Source organism: Tribolium castaneum, chromosome 1 (genome assembly GCF_031307605.1).
Source record: "Tribolium castaneum strain GA2 chromosome 1, icTriCast1.1, whole genome shotgun sequence".
NCBI lineage: Eukaryota > Metazoa > Arthropoda > Insecta > Coleoptera > Tenebrionidae > Tribolium > Tribolium castaneum.
In genome coordinates this window covers 26128069-26147119 of record NC_087394.1, presented here as the reverse complement: position 1 = coordinate 26147119, position 19051 = coordinate 26128069, and the positions used below count along the sequence as shown (strand labels likewise).

At 34.3% G+C, this 19051-nt stretch overlaps 1 protein-coding gene across 8 annotated transcripts in view; it reads right to left on the bottom strand.

Annotated features, from left to right (window-relative positions):
• Positions 1-19051, bottom strand: part of bma (black match) — a 41287-nt gene that overhangs the window by 7315 nt on the left and 14921 nt on the right. For all 8 annotated transcript variants that reach the window (XR_001574622.2, XM_015978076.2, XM_015978077.2 and 5 more), the window contains exons 3-13: positions 17795-18142; positions 15010-15130; positions 13241-13336; positions 11472-11617; positions 10264-10394; positions 8380-8494; positions 7929-8074; positions 6848-7001; positions 5525-5774; positions 3131-3481; positions 2818-3068 (exon numbers count right to left, since the gene is read on the bottom strand). Coding sequence is in view for 7 of the 8 variants with exons in the window: in XM_015978076.2 (XP_015833562.1) it covers positions 2818-3068; positions 3131-3481; positions 5525-5774; positions 6848-7001; positions 7929-8074; positions 8380-8494; positions 10264-10394; positions 11472-11617; positions 13241-13336; positions 15010-15130; positions 17795-18142 (2109 nt within the window). In the remaining variant the exon portion in view is untranslated. The remainder of the gene's footprint in view (positions 1-2817; positions 3069-3130; positions 3482-5524; positions 5775-6847; positions 7002-7928; positions 8075-8379; positions 8495-10263; positions 10395-11471; positions 11618-13240; positions 13337-15009; positions 15131-17794; positions 18143-19051) is intronic.

Below are 19051 nucleotides of genomic sequence, written 5' to 3'. Positions count from 1 at the left end.
CATCTGGTTGAATCTCCGGCCACGTTTTTCCCGATTCGCATTTCCCGTTTTATTATTTATTACATCTTCTTTAAAATAACATATAAATATTTGAGTTCGTTCTTTTCATGCTCTCCTAAATTAAAACCGGAGTAACTTACGACGCCATGCAAATAAATTTAAGTGAACTGTTTTGAAGAAAACACGTCTGCATTATCTGTCTTTTTAATTATTTAGAGGTGAAGTTTTGCAAAGCATCCAGGCCGATTTTTCGCTTCGACTCAAAGAAAAACTTGCTGAACTTTAACGTAACACTAATTTAGCCTGAAGCAATAACCTGAATTATTGCCCTTTTCATGATTATTGAGTTCAAGGGCTTAAAGTTAAATTTCCCGAATATTGATCAACTCGAAGTTCACAATGAATGGAGCTTTTTATTTATTAATGAACAGGAGCTATGAAAGCTGCTTTTCCATTGTTAAACAAAATTCCAACTTTACCGTAAATGGAAATGTTTTGCATCTGAGTTTTTCCCGGCTTAAACGCAGCTCAATATTTTTATTATTTTAAATTGTTATCTACTTTTCTCGTGTTTCATTGGGTTTATGCAAAATACAATACAAGTCTAGAACAATGTCTACATTTCTTTATCTCGTTTCGCCGGTGTTTGTTTAGGTTCGTTTGTTCGGGTGTTGTGTTACATATTTTGATATTTGAACGCCCGACTCAAAAGATCAAACAAATCTAAGCTCTATAAAATAATATTTTTCATAAGTTATTTCGAGTTTAATTTCGCGCTTCCTTTGCAAAGAGTATTTCCAGGTTACAGTGTTGCAAATATGATTATAAATTTTTGATGTCGTTTGTGCTAAGTAATTATCAAGTGTGTAAAGTGGTTTCTACCGATCTAATTTTGCAATTATTGACACACAGTTTAAACAGTGTGTAAGCGTGATGTGTACGCTGTTAAAATTTGTAAACATATCAACACTGCTACAGTTTGCGTTTCAGATAATTTTTTTTTTAATTTAGCATCAAAGTGCCGTAATAGTTATTTATTCGACTCATCGGAATATTAATGCATGGCTGTGTTGTGTTATCGGAAATAATATTAGTGTTGAAATTGTAAAAATCGCTCAACATTAATATTATTTGAAGCGACAATCTACATGCTTTTATCTAGTGGAAATCAATTTAATAATACCTGACAAAGCGTCTACGGAAGTTTAATACAGGCAGTTAAAGTTTGCATTATGCTTCCATGTAGTCTCCTTGAAAATATTACTTTTCAAGAGCATTCCAGCAAAAATTGTATGTTCGATGTAGCAGCAATTCGCCGAGTATGTGGCGCTTTTGTAGCTCGTTTTGCTCGCAACAATTTGATTTCGGACTACTTCCAAAGAGAATGAGAGCTTTTTTAATATCGGGGAATTCTTCTTGTTATACACACATCTCCAGTCAGCCGGAGGCCTCAGGCGCTAATTTCGTTTGCAACGCGAATTAAAATAAAAATAAGCAAAATTTTTCAATTGTCGGTGAAAATATTTGAATTGTACGGAAAGTAAGCTAATTTGCCTAAGTACTTTCCGATCTAGGCTAAAATTAAACGCTCGGTGTGTTGTAATGAATTTGTGAAACGTCTATTAGTGTAATTGGAGTTGGGAAAACATAAAGGGTCGATGTCGAAATTGGGCCAAGTTTGGCGGGAAATTTTTCAAGCGGTTCGGTCGCAGACCCAGAGTGGTTGACCACAAGGGGCGATATCAGTATTTTATATTAAAACAAAGACTTGCTTCTACAATGTTTTGTCTTTGTGAATATTGTTTTTGAAACCTTTTATTCCTTGTGTACCAGCTGACAATTTTGTCCTACTTTTCCCTGAAATATGTACTTACTTGTTTATATACAAAAATATTATTTATTCCATCGTACACGATAAAATGTTATTTTTTCTACTGTTTTATTCATGGTATAACAAAACAAATTCTAGTATTTCACACGTCTTAAGTATGTTTTTTCTGTTCACTCATTGCGTCCTAGATTTACTGTTTTACTGTATTTGTATTTATTTTGTAGTTTGTGTTCTTACGCTTTTTAATTCTATGTTAACAAAATTTTTTTTTTCAGGTGAGTCCTCATCATGTTTGTTAATGCGAGCTGAGCGTCTCATCAGAAAAACGCTTGTAGTTAAACGGTAAGGTGTTTGTTCCTTACTTTACGGTTTTTTCATATGCTAAATTAATATTGTTTGTGGATCTGGGGTTAAATTTCCAATTAAACCGTTCAATAAATAATTTTTGGACGCCACCACTGGTGCCGATAAATTTTTCATCGCCTTGTTGACCTAAAAATCGCTAGTTGCCGCACGTAGTTTTATAATACAAAAAGAGTTTGGAATAGTTCTCGTTTATTACTTTTCCGGACGTTTAAAGAATTTATGTAGTTGTTATATAAATTGATGAATTACAGAGTTCATCCTCACATAATAAACGTCGAGCGTTGCCTACATCGTCTTATAAAAGTTTCACCGTGCGAATAATCTACGAAGCCGCCTGTATTAAACTTTAAATCTGTAATAAATAACTATTACTGAAGCTTATGAATTACCAATATCTAGGTTGCACTTAAAACCTTGCGGCATGTAGCGTAAACGTTTTGATTCGAAAGTTAGAAATTCGGAGACGCACTTAGATCCAATTTTCTCCTCATTCGGAATTTTCGTCTGATCTGGATTTAACGAGGATGTAACGAAGTTTCGACTTCGAGCCACGAAACCACAAATTCCGGACCGTTTACGCTACATTTTGTGTCTTTTGCCCGATTGGTGTTTTTGCCTACCGTTGGTGGTGACAGATTAACCGTGGATCCTCTCCTCTCCTGTGGTCCAATACTCGAGTGTCTCCTGATGGGCAAGCCCCCTCCTGGGGTCCCTCCCGGCGAGGAGGCGCACGAGGGCGCGATGCGTATTTTCGGCGTCATCAGCGTGTTGTCCGAGAGTCTTCTGTTGGGGAAGGCGTTAACCACCCGCAGGAAGTTGCTGTCTGGGGACGAGGGCGAACCTCCGAACCACCAGCCGCCCAACATTCCGCCTGTTAAAGCCCCCAAAATTAATGGAGTTGTCGCACGAAAAAACGATAATAAAATAACGGACCTGTGGAGTTTTTCCGGGCCATGTCTTCGGCACTCGACGTTTTGCGCTGCTCTATCCGGAGATTAGGGATATTGAAGGGTGGCACGTGCATATTATCGGAGCTGTATTGGTGACGTAAGGGCCGGTGACGTTCCGGACTTGGTAAAGAGAGGTTATCGAGTTTCAGTTTATTGCGTTGGTTTCGGTCAATCTGATCCAGCATTTCTTGTAACACCTCCAGAAGGATCGTAAATTGTTCCAAGTTTAAGGAGGGATTTACCGTTTGCGGCAACAACGAAGGCATTACTTTGGTTGCCATTAAATTCACGGATAATCCGTATTTCTTGTCGCTGAGCATTAACCGGTAGATGTCTGCGAAAAATTACCAAGGTTAAAATGGGGATTACGGGATATTAGTTTCAAGGGATTTTATGAAGAAGAGGGCTGCAAGAATTTTATCGGAAATGCGGGTCTATTAAACTTTACACTTTTAACAAGGAATGCAAAAATAGTTAAGTCTTACAATTATTGTCGATATCATTTTCTAAACAGCTTCTAATATAATTGTCGCAAAAACCCTTTTTTATCTTTATCAATAAATCCGTGACCTGGCGTGCCTTTTTCATACTAAATTAAATATTCGGAGAAAAAGGACGCAGAAAGAGGAAATTTGGAAAAGATGCTCTTTTAAAATAAATGAGGTAAAATCAAATCAATCATTCTCAAAGTCTGCCAGTGGCGTAACGGTCTGTTATGAGGCAAAATGCTTTCCTGTTTCTTTTAGAGGAAATCTTTAAATTCGATGGAATCATCCAAAATCTTTTAAAATTACCAATTTAAAACAATCATACAAGATGATTTTTTTTAAGTTTTTTGGAAATTAAAAGAAATAATAATAAAACCTTGAAAATCCCAAGACAAGGAAGCACTTTATGGCATTTTTCTAAATCACGCTTTTTTTTTATAAAAATCACCTTTTCAAAATTTTATGGTATTTTTTGTTGTAGTTTGAACGGATGGGACACTGCATAAATTTTTAGATTTTATTTTCAGTTTTATGATCAGTATCAGCAGAGGTGAATGTTCTTTATAGGAACTTAGTACCAGTCAAACTATTTGCAATCTACAATCGGAGCTACATTTGTAAAATTTGTAATACGAGCAAAAAAAAATAATATTAATTTATGACGAACGGGACACAAAAAGACCTCACATTTTTATCGTTAAACAATCGTTATAAAATTGTATTAATTTAAAAGGCACTAATTCCAACAATTATTTTTGAAGCATAGGTGGAACTTTTGAATCAATAAGGCAATGTGAAACGACTTCTGATTAATTATCTTTTTGTTTACACATGACGGACGGGACAAAAAAAATTCGTGTTTGAAAATAACTCAAAAAAATTTATTCAGACAAGTTTTAATTATTACAGATCTTAACAATATCAAACTTAGACAGTGGAAATTGAAAATTATTGGTTTTGTAAAAACGATGTAAAAAATAGAGCAAAAGTTATATGTTTGTAATAACGAACGGGGCAACAAAATTTACGAAGATGAAAAGTAATATTACTAATCACTTTATTTATCGAACTCCATTTTCTAGACTACTAGAAACTATATGTTTCTGTATGTAAATTTTAGAACCTAATTAATTACTTCACTTTAAATGATTATTCTCTCCCATTTTAAACCCAAAGCAAAAACAAAAAATTTGTAGCACAATACATTAAATATAAATCGAATCATGCATTTTGATAGAAACAGTACCTACTAAAAGTATTTTGAAAACTTCGGTGGCAAGGAATTAAAACATAAGAAAAAAATTAAAAATAAACATTTCAATTTCATTTCTGGTTTTCATACATTAGAATTTTTAGTAAAAGAGTACCTGCAACTTTATTAAAAAATGATGAAAAATAAATACATTGTAGTGAAATTAGCATAACAAACGTTGTTTTTAATTTCTACAAGTTCTCCACCAGTTATTTTTTAACATTATTATTAAAATTACCTTTTATTTGAGGTATCACTTCGGAAGTCTGGCCGTTTATAATTTTAGGGGGTTGTTTGTATTACAAATAGTGTCTCTTGCCTTAAGATTTTCAAAACAAAATACCCTGTATAATCCGAAACAACTTCATTTTGTGAACCAATTTTTAAAACGAGAAAGCTATGATCTGAGTGATTTGATGTAAATTAATATTCTCTATTGATTCGTTGGCACCCAGTTTTTTTGTTCCGTCCCTGCCTTGAGCAAAATCGTAGATCTCGCCCAAATTGAATTTTACGAGAGAAAGAAATGGCTGTGAATATGTCCCCTAGGAGCTGTTAAACTGGCCCCCTTTTCCGACAGGTGTCCGTTTAAAATAGATATCCAAGCCTCATTCATTGATAGAAACTCGTCACTTACTTACGACCCTCAGCGTTATTTGCGGATCCGATAATCGTATGTCGTACAAAAGCGGTAAAACCTCGTCGATGATTTGGCTTTTGTCCAGTCGATCCAACGTCCTCTCAACACACGACAGTACGTTCGAAACGATTTTCAAATCGGATTGGTTTTTTTCGTAAATGATTTTTGTTTTTGGCAGTATCATTCGTCTGATTGCCGTTTCGTCCAAATATTCCGAAACGTTCGTCACTGCCACCAAGGCGGCACTCTGAAAAATCAAAACGCAAGTTGTGATATTATAGTGACAGAACTGGGGTACATGAGAGGATGGGGATTTGTCTCTCTCACCACAAACGGTCAACTGTTGATTATTGGTTGTTGTGTTTGCTTTGAAATAAAGAGCAATGTTTGTGGAAGGCGAGCATTTGCTTCCAAAAGCGATTGTGCTTGTTTTTAATTCGCTGCTGAATTTTACATTAATGCTTTTTATGCGGGAAACGACATTTGTGGCATTGCGATTAAAACGTCCTGTATTTATAAATAAATTCATTTCACATTATTTATTTGTACTTGTGATATTTAATTATTCGATCGATTATGCGCAAAATTTATAAAAATATGTCGTTAATTGAGTGAATTAAAATTTTGCGTACATACCTTAAAATTAGCGGGAGATTTAATTTATTCACTGTTGCATAGTATTGGTTAATTTAAAATTTAATTGTAATAAAATCATTTCATTATTTTCATTAATTCAACAATCAATTAATTCAAATGTTAATAACATTTCATGACTGTTCTTCGTGACATTAATTTATTATTTAATTAAATTTAAAATAGCTTATAACTTATCCACACATAATAAATGAGGTACAATGAATACCACTATAAAACTGTCAATATTGAAGCAATATTTTGAGTTTTTAAGGCTCATTCTGTTAATTAAATTTCTTTGAGATAACGCTTGAGAGAACAGCTTTTAGCCTAGTTTTCTACAACAAATTCCTTGCATATAGTAGAGGAGTGCTTTTACTCAATTTTCTAGTTAACTAGCGAAACAATTTAACGACGAATACAAGCAAAATAAAAATATTTTTCATTGTCTTATTATTTCTTCTTTGGTGAGTTTTGTTTTTGCTGAATATGGAAGTAATGAGTTAAAAAAAAAACCTTATCTGATACCATTTTGTTTCAAGCAGAAATTTTAATTAACTTTCGAGTAACATATTAGGTCAGGAATATCGAAAACAAATGCAATTTCCTGTTGGGAATTTTATCACGAAATTAAGATTTCAATTTCCTGTCAATGTTTATGTTTTTTGGTGAATTTTTAATACGTACCTGAACTTGTATCGTGGTGCTTTCGAAGGCATTGTATAACATTGGCAACACTTCAGTGCGAATATCGTCTCGCGGGGTTTTCTCTAATATTATGTGCAAATTTTCAAGGAGTGTGACGGTGGCTTGAACCGTTTTCGGAGCTGAAAACACTCCCCTGAAAATCGAAAACTAATTTAAAAATTGAACAGTGGAATCCAATTCGGGCGTACCTGTGTCAGCGTTTTTGATAACGGTCATGATTCATAATTAAAGTGCTTTGAAAATAGTGGCGAAATTGTAGACGAAAAAAACAAGCGTGTTTGTATTTGCATGTTAGTAAACCTCGGTTTAATTAAATTAGACCCTGTGGAGCCGTTTCCTAAACACCAACAACGCGTTGGATATTAAAAGGAGCAAGAGTTATATCGATTGAAATTTGCCGTCAACTTTTATTTTGGTTGGAAAAGATTTAATGCAGTAATAGTGGAGTTTAGTTTCGCCCGGCGCATCCACCAAATTTAAAAACTATTTTTTTTTCAAATTAAGTTAAATGCTATCGCAGTTTTAAGACCCTTGTCTACGATGAAATCTTTTTCTTTTTTTACTAACTTTGTGGGAAAGTTTTGTTGATTGAGACGTGTCTGTAGACACGCTTTTTTAGTCAAGTAACGCGAAGAAACTTAAATTAAGTTGGAAAGTTTCGCATGCTTTGCTTGGGATAATAATTATTTAAAAAACGGATATGTATAAGCTTACTAAAGCTTTAGATTTATAAAATAAGACTTTACAAATATATGTATATGAAAAGTTTTTAATGCAAAAATAAATCCAATTTTGTGCCATTTTATAAAACTCTCTCAAACTTTTAGAACGAATTTGTAATGAATTTAATTTGAGTACCAATCGATTTGTTTAAATTTGTTAATTAAGTGAAGCTCTGGAAGAGATCAATTTTAATATGCACTATTGTTTTTTGTTAAATTTAATAACCTAGAATCATTTTCTGTTCAGATAGATAAGGGGTAATTGAAATATTAGAATAGTAGAAACGAGTAAACAGCTTTGTTTTGAAGTGAAAATCCATTTTACCTGTTGAACTCACCTAAAGGACGGAAGAATAATGGACTCGTATTCTTCTATAGTCGAGTCTTGAATTAAATAGAGCACAGGTTGGAGAACGGCGGCTAAAACCTCTTGCGATCTCATTTCCTGCTGGAGCGAAGGCCACACATGTTGGTACCACAATTTCTGTCAGAATTGATAAATCACAATTAATGATATCGTGCGTTGGGCTTAATTGTAAGCTTCCGAACGCAGTATTTATTTTATTCGTTTCGTAAATCCACGAACAGAAACACTCACAGGGATTTAGTGTAATAGCGGCGGGTTTACGGTTGAGCCCCTTCATCTGGTGAGACGCTTTTTTACCCGTGACAGGGCGTTTGTAAAATCTTTGTAACATTCTTTACGTTGGCGTAATATTGTCAAGTGACGTTGCAAGATTAACTTTATTAATGCTTTAACAACATTTGATCCGGATTTTATTGACTTACCTTTGGTATGAAAGGCAAAGCTTCTTTCAGCGTATTGCGGTAGAAATGCGCCTTTTGCGTGGGGTCCTTCATGTTGATGACATCGAGAAATTGAAGCGCGTGCACCGCAGGATCACTGCCAAATAATTTGCTTTGTGAGTGAAATTGATTAGAGAAATTCCAAGTTAATTAGAATAATTGACCTGTACGAAACGAGTAAATGGTTTTTTTGAAAGAACTCCAAGGCCTTTGATATTGTTTAAAAATTTATGATTGGCCGGATCGATCCGCTTTCATTTATATGCAGCAAAAACCATCACCTTTTTACCCAAAAGCCCAACATAAAAGCATAAAGTATCTTCGCTTGAAATATGAATGACTGCGCCAAGTTTCAACTTGCGGATTGGCTTTATGAAAATTTATTTATTTGAAAAAGCGCGATAACACAATAATCAAACATTGTGTACTAAACTTTTAATGAAACTTTTGTGTGGCTTGACAACTTGGAGATGTTTTAAAATTGTAATTAAAATTATATTGCCCTAACTTAGAGAAATGATATCAACTTTAAAGTAAGCAGGAAGTTTAATTAGGGCAATAAAAGTAAATTATTAGTTGTTAATTAAGTTGTTCACCGGGGCCTTAATTTAAATTAAAGCACCTGTAACACGAGTTTTATGTATTTTTTTCAGTAGATTAATACTGAGATTTTGCGGGATTTGGTTGAAAGCAACACAATTAAAAACACGATTTGAATCTGCCGCGATATTTTTCGATCACATGACTAAGAAAAGAATCTCATTTAATTGATTTTAAATTAAATTATATAAAATACAGGGTGACCCAAGGATGCGTAATTTAGAGTCCACAAACTAAAAATATTTATATTATGTACAGGTCTACAGGTTGCTTTTTTAAATGGAACACCTTATATATTTTTGCAAAATAAGATTCTACGCAAAAAATTATATAATTTTATATAAACTATTATATAAACTATGTGTCTATCTATTTTTTCGTTTCGGAATTATTCAACTTTTCGATAAAAAAGTCTAATTTTTGAAAAATCTCTGCGAAGTTGCCTCTGAATATTTTCCGATAAATTTGCAACAGAAAAAATATTCTGTAGTTTTAACAATTATACCTATCGTATAATAAAAACGTCATGGCAATATTTTAAGTAACAAAAAATTTATAAACCGATTACACACCCTCGGGTCACCCCGTATAATTCATAAATTATATTTTTTATACAATTGATCACAAAATTGGGACTGGAATCAAAATGTTTAGCTTCCTCATCTAATCCCGTTGTTTAAGTGTTGGGTAAATTTGTTTGTTTTACGAAGGCAATAAATTAATTATTTGACGTTTTGCAACCCAGCTTCTACATTAACTCCTTTATTATCCATTTTATGGCCACCTTACAAATTTATTTAGTGGATACACGGACACAAGTCCCACTAATGCACCCAAGCGTGTCATTTTTGATAATTCACTGGAGTGTTACAATTTAGAACATCATTTCTGCAGGCAGTTTAGAGCGTTCGATGTAAGCTTGCAAGCCACAATATTTAAACGAAAATCGCGTTGAGGCAATAAAATAATTAATATGCTGCAATATGCGGATGTTTGCATTTCCTATTTTAGCGTGTTGCTGGGAAGTTAACCTCGTTTGTATCAAAAGCTTGGAGAGTTATTGTTGCGTAATTATTTTTGCAAATTGAGGGAAAATACATGGATAAGCAACACGAACTCGAGTTATTGTAGTCAAAAAATTAATTAGCCTAATTATAAGTTTAGTCTGTGGCAATTTGTTCAAGTCTAGGTGAAATAAATGTAATTAGGGCGGGATTGAAATTTGGGCTCAAAGTCGTGCAAAATTTAAAATAAATGGAAGCTTACCTGAAATATTTAATTAAGGTAAGGAGCTGCGCCGTGGGTCGTTGTCTAGTATCTTTGCTTAATAGCCTGACTGTTGCCTCTTGAAGCGGTAACGGGATTCTAGGCATAATATTGTGTACTTGATCTTCCAACTTGAACAAAATTTATTTTATTGGTACGAATTGGACGATGCAGGAAAAATATTCAGATTGCGATTTTTACACGTAGAGAAAAAATATTTCATGATCAGACAAACATAATCTTCAGCTACCTCCAGGGAGTTTTACAATTCCATTTTCCGATTACCATCGGGAGGCCGTAATAAAGCTGTAAAAGCTTTTTGCCGCAGGGATAGAACTTTAAACACGGAAATCCACAAGTCGGTCTCGTTGATTAACTTCATTTTATTATTTCACTGAGCTTGGCATCGATATTCAGCGGGTCATATGACCCGGACTTATTATAAATGAAACAAAAAATAAACCTGATCCATTGAAAAGCTCTGCAGGTGCCGCGGGTTAAAGCTGGTGAACAGAAATAGACATCGAATCGGGTTTAAATTTTTTGTTTCAGTTTTATTTAAAGCCTATTTTCACTTCAAACATTTTTTATAATATTTTGGACAATAGTATTTTGTGTAATTTCCTTTAAACTTTCTCAGATTTTGAGAAAAGGTGAAATAAAAAAATTCCAAGAAATACAATTTGTCTGAAGATGGCACAATTGTTATCGAAACGTTGCTTAAGAATTATAAATACTCATAGTTTTCTTCAAGTGTCTTTTATTTCATATAGTGCCTTAAATATTACCACTACAGGACACGAATTCAAACCCTAATTAAAAAATACTGGATTCGATTTTTTAAATTTCGTAATATTTTTTTATAAATATTTTAAGTTTTTGTGTTTGGCTGATTTTTCAAGACTTTTATTAATTCGATTGATGAAATAAAGTTGGATTTTTTTGAGTTGACCGAAACTTTATCGAAAATATTGTGAAAAGAGGGTATTGATCATTTTTAAATATTTGTGTTAGTTTTTGTGGACCTAAAGGGGATTTTCTCCGATAGTCTGGATAAATCCCGTGTAAAATCAGCCACAAGTGGTACAGAGAAGAGAAGTGTTTGTTCATCCAAAGAAAACTCATTTTTTTACGTCGTTGTTGTCGCGCGATTGGATTTCAAAGCTGTAAATTGCGCAAGAAAAATTTAATTAAAACGAGTGACTCACCAGCTCTAGTTGCTTAAGATACGCTGAACTAGAATTTCCAGCTTGAATAAGTGGTCTGCCATGATTAAATATTGCACATATTACCATTCCTAGTGAAAACATATCGCTGAGTATACTACAAATTGACTGCGTCTGGGTTTCGGGCGCTGAAAAAGTAAAACACTTGATTTCAATCAAACAGAATCGAAAAGACAAAATGATTGACTTTTCCCACCCAACTTTCTTGAATCCAAGTGTATCGAGAGCTAATTACGCGAATGCTTTGTAAATGTTAAACTAAAGAAAGAACTGTCGCTAAAATATTGGAACACGGACAAATTTAACAATAGATCAGCTTCAAAGGATATTGAGCGCTTTGATGTAAAACAAACAAAGAATCTAATGAGTTTTTGACGCTAGTCAGCGAAAGTAGAGGCGTTTAACGAAGTGCATGTAATTTAATCGTTTTATTTTAGCATTTCAAAGTGCGTCAACTTTAACACTCACGCAAATTAATTGGGAAAAGACGTGGGAAAAATTTAATCAAGCTCAAATATTCCGACAAGTATTTGATAGCTTTATAAATAAAATATTAGAAATTGTTGTGGCGTATAAACATTCTCAAACTTAGAAGCAAATTCCTTCGAAGGATTAGAACTAAACCAATAAAAGGGCGCTGAATCAACAACTCGCTACACAACTTTTCAACATGTCGCCGTAATTGATTTTACATTAATTAGTTACATTTGAGCAAATCACCTCTTCGAAAATAACTTGTCAACATCATTTACAGCCACAATCTGCGGGCGGTTTAATTATGGGCTAGATGCGTATGCTTTATACTAGTTCGAGCTCTAGGCGTAATACGAGGGCACATTTTGAATTTCACTTCAAAAATACCGACTATTTACTTTTACTGGCGAGCTAAAAGTGAGATCGGTGACGTAGAGGCAAATCAACTACTGGTGCGTGAAGATTTGATCCAGAGGCTTGATGTTTATTCAGTCGAGGCGGTTTCGAAGCTTTTTAATTTCTTTATCAAACTTCGATTACAAGTGGAACAAACCTGTTTTTTATCCCTCTTTGATTCTCTCAAACTAATCCCTTAATCGCTTTTGTATTAGCTCAAGCTTCTTTTACACAGATTTTGAATCGAATAACGAGCATTAATCGGTCGGCCACTTGAAAATTTCAAGTCACCTCAAGCTCATTATTTAGTAAACACGAGATGATCACTTGAACAAGAGCAGTTCGGCGTCAACAACAATTTATCTTTAATGAATATTATACGTGTAACGTTATCAAGGCTATAGTAGACACTTGACAGGCACATCCGACAGGGAGTTTCTTATCAATTTACAAAACGGATGTGGAGTACAACGTGATGCTCGCTTATGGCGAAAACGTCGATTCTATTCGCAAACAATTCGAAAAAATCATTTTTATTCACTCATCTTTGCTCAAGAAGTATTTTTTTCATTAAATTATTTCGTAAGTTCAGAAAAAATATTGATTTTAAATTGTCCCAATTTATTTAATTTCTCTGAAACGTAGTTTGAGCATGGCTCTAGAAATAGACGAGCACTATTTTCCAATAAGCTGATGGAATTTAAACAAAATTCATTTTAAGAGGAGAATCCTTCAAATGAAAAATAGAAATTCTGTTTTGTTAGCAAGACATAGATATGCGTCACATCAACAGTTCTGGTGGGTTTTCAGGTAGGTAGGTCTGAGCTTGGCCTTTTTTCTTTGCAACTAGTTGGATGGAGAAAGTTATTTCGGGAACTTACCGGTATAGTCCAAGTTCGGTTGTGCCATTTTGGAGAGTCTCGAGGTCCAGGGCTGGCAGGGAACCGGTTCGACGCCGTCGACGTCATTTACCCTTTCTGAAATAATTATTCTGGCAATAATAAAAAAAATCCCGGCTATTTTAGCAGGAGCGCAACTTAATACTGAGTGAGTGTGGGATTGAGGCGCATCTGTCTCGTCGCATCCCACACAGTCCTCCCGGAAATAAATCGGGCGTTGCTATTTTTACCATCCTAACATAATTATCCTTCGAAAATGTCAATCTCATTAAGGAGCATTTTTAATATCGGGTAAATGGAAACCGGCTGACCTGCCTTGTGCGCGTGTTGCGCCGTACAAAATCAATAGCAACTGGCCGGAAGATTCCCATTTACCTCTGCAGACAAATTACCGACGATGCCATATTGAACTTTTGTTTTATACCGGTTCATTGGAGGGCAATTCGCGACGCGCTGGGACCTGGGGGACACTTACACGTGAACGCGCCCAATTGCACTGATCGATGGGAGGAAGGGAGGTTTATGAGTATGGGGCCATAGGGGAAGCGACTTATTTTTCACGAGGGATGGAGGATGCACTCAGGTTTCAACGTTTATGGCAGGTGGAAGTTTGAACACAGGGGTGTAAAACTTGGAACCAGACGGTGAAGGAACGAAAGATTTGATACAAGGGGTGGACTCAACAATAGTTTTCGTCTTAAGAAAATTCCAGGAGAGACTCGTGTCGAAGCAAAAAACATAATTTCCAAATATCTTTATGGAAACTGGTTTTCAATCTTCCTTCATGTTTTTCAAATTCTATTTGACAATGTGTTATTCTTACATAAATAATTGTTTTACTAAAGGTTAAACAATCACATAATTTTGTCCAATTTTCCCGGCGCCTCCACCAATTTTGGCCCGAATTTAATGACCTATTCGGTTTACCTTGACCTAATTTTTTAACTTGTCTCCCATTAAAAATTTATCAAATTATATTGATAAATTAATTACAGAATTATGAGTGTATCTATGATCTAGAACATTTAGTAACAACATTTTTACCTTTTTCACATAATAAAAACCCGTCAAGTAAACAACATGTTGCATGCATTTATGAGTATAACGAAATTAAGGAAAGTCACGATAAACGCTTTATTTGAATTCAGAAATATTTATTTTTCTCTAATTAAGGACTTACAACTTCAAAAGAAATTGTTATTAATGAACGGTTCTGTTTATAGAGTTTATGGTCTCAACTATTAATTAATTGATTTCCACTCTGTTGAATTTCTCAAAGCTGTTGTTTTTGCCAATTGGCGCTCCTCATAAACCCGTAACCTGCGTAGGTGTTGAATTTATTATGTTCCGTCATCGTATAACAAACCTTGATTGTTCATTCGCGTCGATAATTTGATTTATATTGCGAATAATTGACTTGTAAACTGGCACAACGGAACGCATAAAATTCTTTTTTATTATATCAATTTAGCGCTCGAAATAACTCGACAAAACGAAGCCTTATAAAATTCGAGCAGATCGAAAGTTGTTAAAATCATTTAATTGAGTTTAAACATAATTACAAGTCACGTTTCAACTTCTTAAGATATTTGTAGGTAAATCAGTGCCAAGTTGTCGAGTTTGGAATTTCAAACTAACTCATCAGACTGTTGCCGCAATTACTCTTCGATTTTTCCTCCTCTAATTAAATAACAGACACGCCCATTTCCCGGCTTTTAATTCTGTTTGTTTGAAATGGGAAAAATTCTCACCTGTGAATTCCAGTCCTGCCAACTTCCACGTGCCTTTTTTCGTTACTAGAATACTCGCCGGACACACATTGCGATGCAACACATGCCCAGAGTAATGCAGAAACGATAAAGCTTCTGTTATCTGAAATGAACAGTTAATTAACATTTGAATTTGGACCGCGTGGATCCGTTAATCAGATCAGGTCGATCATACGAACAATGGTTTATTATTAGGTGACAATACACTTGCTGTAATCTTATTAAATCGCAGCTTAAATTTGATAAAACGCGTACATGTGCCACAATATTGCTGATTTATATTTAGCCGGAGGCAATCTGAAACTGGCTTTTATTTTTCACATTGAAACACAACTTGCAGACGAGTTACAGCGTTAATTATCTTGCTTTAAATTGTGATTATAATTGCAACATCTGCAAACGCAAATTTGGATTATTAACGACGAGCTTTCTTTGAACAGGACTCGAGCTGGCTTAACAGGGGAAAAAAGTGTTGACGTCAGTGACATTATCGCACATCAAAGAACTCTAGTTTTTACTTTATTCAACACTTTTAATTGTTGAATTTACAAATAATTGCAAAAAAAACTGTTTCGGTAATAACATTAAAATAATAAATAGCCCCTCTTTCCCGAAATTACGTTGTTTGAAATATTCATAATTATTGTTTATGTGACCTGTTTGTACAAAAGCTCTTACGTTTTCATAATTTGGTATTTTAATTGCCAACTAATTAACATTTAAATGAAACACATTGTTTTATCAAACGGTAAAGTATTGCCCGGCGCCTCCACCAATTTTACCCCGACTTTTATTTTTAATTTTTTCTCTAACTAATTGACAAAGGCACATAAATCTAATCAAACCCTTTGCGATTTTAATTAACAATTTTTTAATTTTACTCTCGCATGACTGAAAACTTACTAATTTTGAAATCAAACCTTTTTATCTCGTTTTACATTTTAAATCAAATTAGTGACCGGACGGAATGAGTAATTCCATTTTTTGCACAGAAATTTGGAATATATTTTTTTATTAGTGGTGCAAAGGTCAAGTTTATAAAAACGAGTAGTTAGTCCGGGAGTGTAATACCGGGATGCAAAATTGTGGTTTTTGCAAGTTTAATTAAGTGCTAAACGAGCTCTTCATTTCCTGATGAAAATTTATTTTTTAAGTGCAAGTTATCACAATTAGTTGGAATAATGGTTTTTATAAATCATGCGTGTGATGTCACTGATGTGTTTGTGAGATAAATGACTTAAACTTATGATAAATTGACTTTTCTGACAACTGCTAGGGTGTATAATTATCGCACCAGTGAGCACATCGAAGCTTTAATCAATATTTAATACTTTATTAATGATGCCGGAGGTTTTTCTTTTATTTTGCGGATAAATAATTGATTGTTTTATTAATTAAACACAACTTGAGAATTCAGGTGTTTTAACAAATTTATTATTTAAGAGACTTTCACACTTTACTTTTATGTAAAAGTAACGTGCGCGTTTTAGTCCTTTTACGGCTTCATTTTCACGAAAGCTCACGTAAACGTTTTTCGTTAACTTTTAAGGAAGCACGAACGACATAAATGTGTATGTTGGTCTAGAACTTGGGCGATTCTTATGACCATTGAAGCGACAATTAAGTCCTTAAGGCGTTATTATCCCAGAAGCACAACTTTTATGCAATTTCTTAGAGGTGAAATTACTGTTGCTCAAAAAACTTGCTGCGTGCCTCAGGCAAGCAGTTCAAGTTGCCACTCAGTATGTAATAATATGTTATTTTATCCTTGATTTAGTTCCAAACAGCAGATCTGATTTGGTAAAGTTTAGTCAATAGAAACGTGCGGTTTCTATAGTTACATCTCTACCACTGGGTCTATTCAAAGTTATGGGACATTTTTGAGTTAATCAAGTATAATAAAATAACCCACATTGTAAAAAGCTCAATTTTATCGGTTTCATATGCTTCAATTTATTCAATGCTCAACAGGTTCATAATTATTCACAATACAACAAAGCAAACCGCTGCCATTCCACGTGGTTGGGAAAACACAAATTTTTCCTTTGATCCTCATTACAAATCGTGAACAACGTTAAGAAAGTTTTGAAAACTCTATTATTCAGTTTTGACGACCACTTTTATTAAAATCAAACACAAATACGTAAAATTCCGTGAACACCAATGCTAATATTGTTTCTTTTTGTTTCCCGTGCAATCAAGGAAGGCGACCTGATCAAATATTTGGGCAACGGAATAGGTTTACGGGCTGAGTACATCATTAAGCACTTGTTGCATTGCTTTATTGATTGGAAGAGGCTTAAAAAATTCAACGCTGCTTTATTGCGGCGAGATGCGATTCTAACTTAATCAATTCTTTATTACACTGTTGAGGAAAAATAAATAAAGCTGAGTTTCGACTCGATTTCAAACGAAGTTAGGTGAGATTGAATTTTTCTAACGGAGGCTTTAATTTCATTATTATTGAAGTGGAATTTAGTGATGAAATAAGTGGTTATTGCCGATTCGGACCGCACAAAGCTTTTAATCAATAGTTATTAGAAGTTGTAACAGCCGTTTTTTTTATTGAGCGCCTTTTATATTGTATTTATTTTTTGTCTTCGTATTAATATTTTTTTAATGTCACTCCTCGAGTTGTCAGTTTTCCGCTCAGTTTAGTCGAAAAAGACCACCATTTAAGCCACTACTTATATCTTTCGAACCTTTTAAAAATTGATTTTCCGTCACCTGTGACAAAATGACGCAAAATCGTTACCTGAATGATTACCTGCAATATTCCATACTTGTACTCGATGTCCAAAAAGTTGTACTCTCTGGCATGTGTCGGCCTCACGGCGGGTTGCTGGGAAGCCCCTGTGGCCGTAATTCCCCCATGATTGGCACTTCCTTCCTGGTGCGCCAATATATTAGCCAAACTTGCAAACACTGGCTCGGAAGCGAAAGCCAGTGTGTCTGCGCATTCTTCAATCGGGTGAAGAACGTGCAAAATTTTCGGATGCCGAAACCTTTCCAATTGTCTAACGGAACTTCGAAGGATTTCGGTCACTGTTTCTTTGCGTTTGGGTTTGTGGAGCTTTTCAGCGCAGCGTTTCTCAAACAGGAAAACCGAACATTCCTGCGAAAACGACAAGATGGGATTTTTACTGTAATGAAATTAATTAAAGGCGGGCGCAAACAAGCTTTTAATGCAACGGCTTAATGAAATTTTACAAGGAAATTATGATATTAAAAGGACTTGGACGTTGAGCGGCGGTTTTTCAATCAATAACGGGTGGCCTAAAAGTATCCCGAACGTTTTTGAACCGAAATTAAAAAAAAATACCAAAAATTGATTGAATTATTGTCCAAAATATTTGGTAAAGTTTAAAAAAAATGAGGAAGGAATTTAATTTTTTTTACTTTGAATTGTTAAATTTTGTATGCAATTCCATTAAAAATGGCGCATACTCTTTGCTCACCCCTTATTTTTGTAATTAAAGTTTAATTTAATTACTTTTCCGCCAAATCAATTTTAATTTGAGTCGAATAGTTTGGACGAAAACAAGTCAGAAAAACAATTTTTCTAAAAATGAGAAGTTTTTCGCCAAACAAAGCGCGTCTCAAAGTAAATTAATTTTTATGCTTTATTGTAAAGAACAAAATAATGAAGAAAGACGAGATTACTAAGCCGTCAAAACTTTACGCTATTGAAGATCTTTGCTTTGAGATATTTTATCCGATTTTATGCTTTAACAACTCTAAAATATTTATAATGAGAGAAGTTTATTTCAACCGCAAGTACAGACAACTATCAGCGTTCAAAAAATTGAAAAAAAAATAGACTTTGGTTAAGAACTCGTGATACACCAATTCCTGGAGCAAGTTTGAATAACATAACTCAACGAAATGCTGTGGAAACTCCCTGCTCTATCTCCCGCCGACACAATCTTACACGATAATAATATAAAGTCAACATGTTATGTGTGTAGTAAATTTGATTCACAGCAACGTCCATTTAAAGCGTGTAACATCCCTTTCGTGTAAC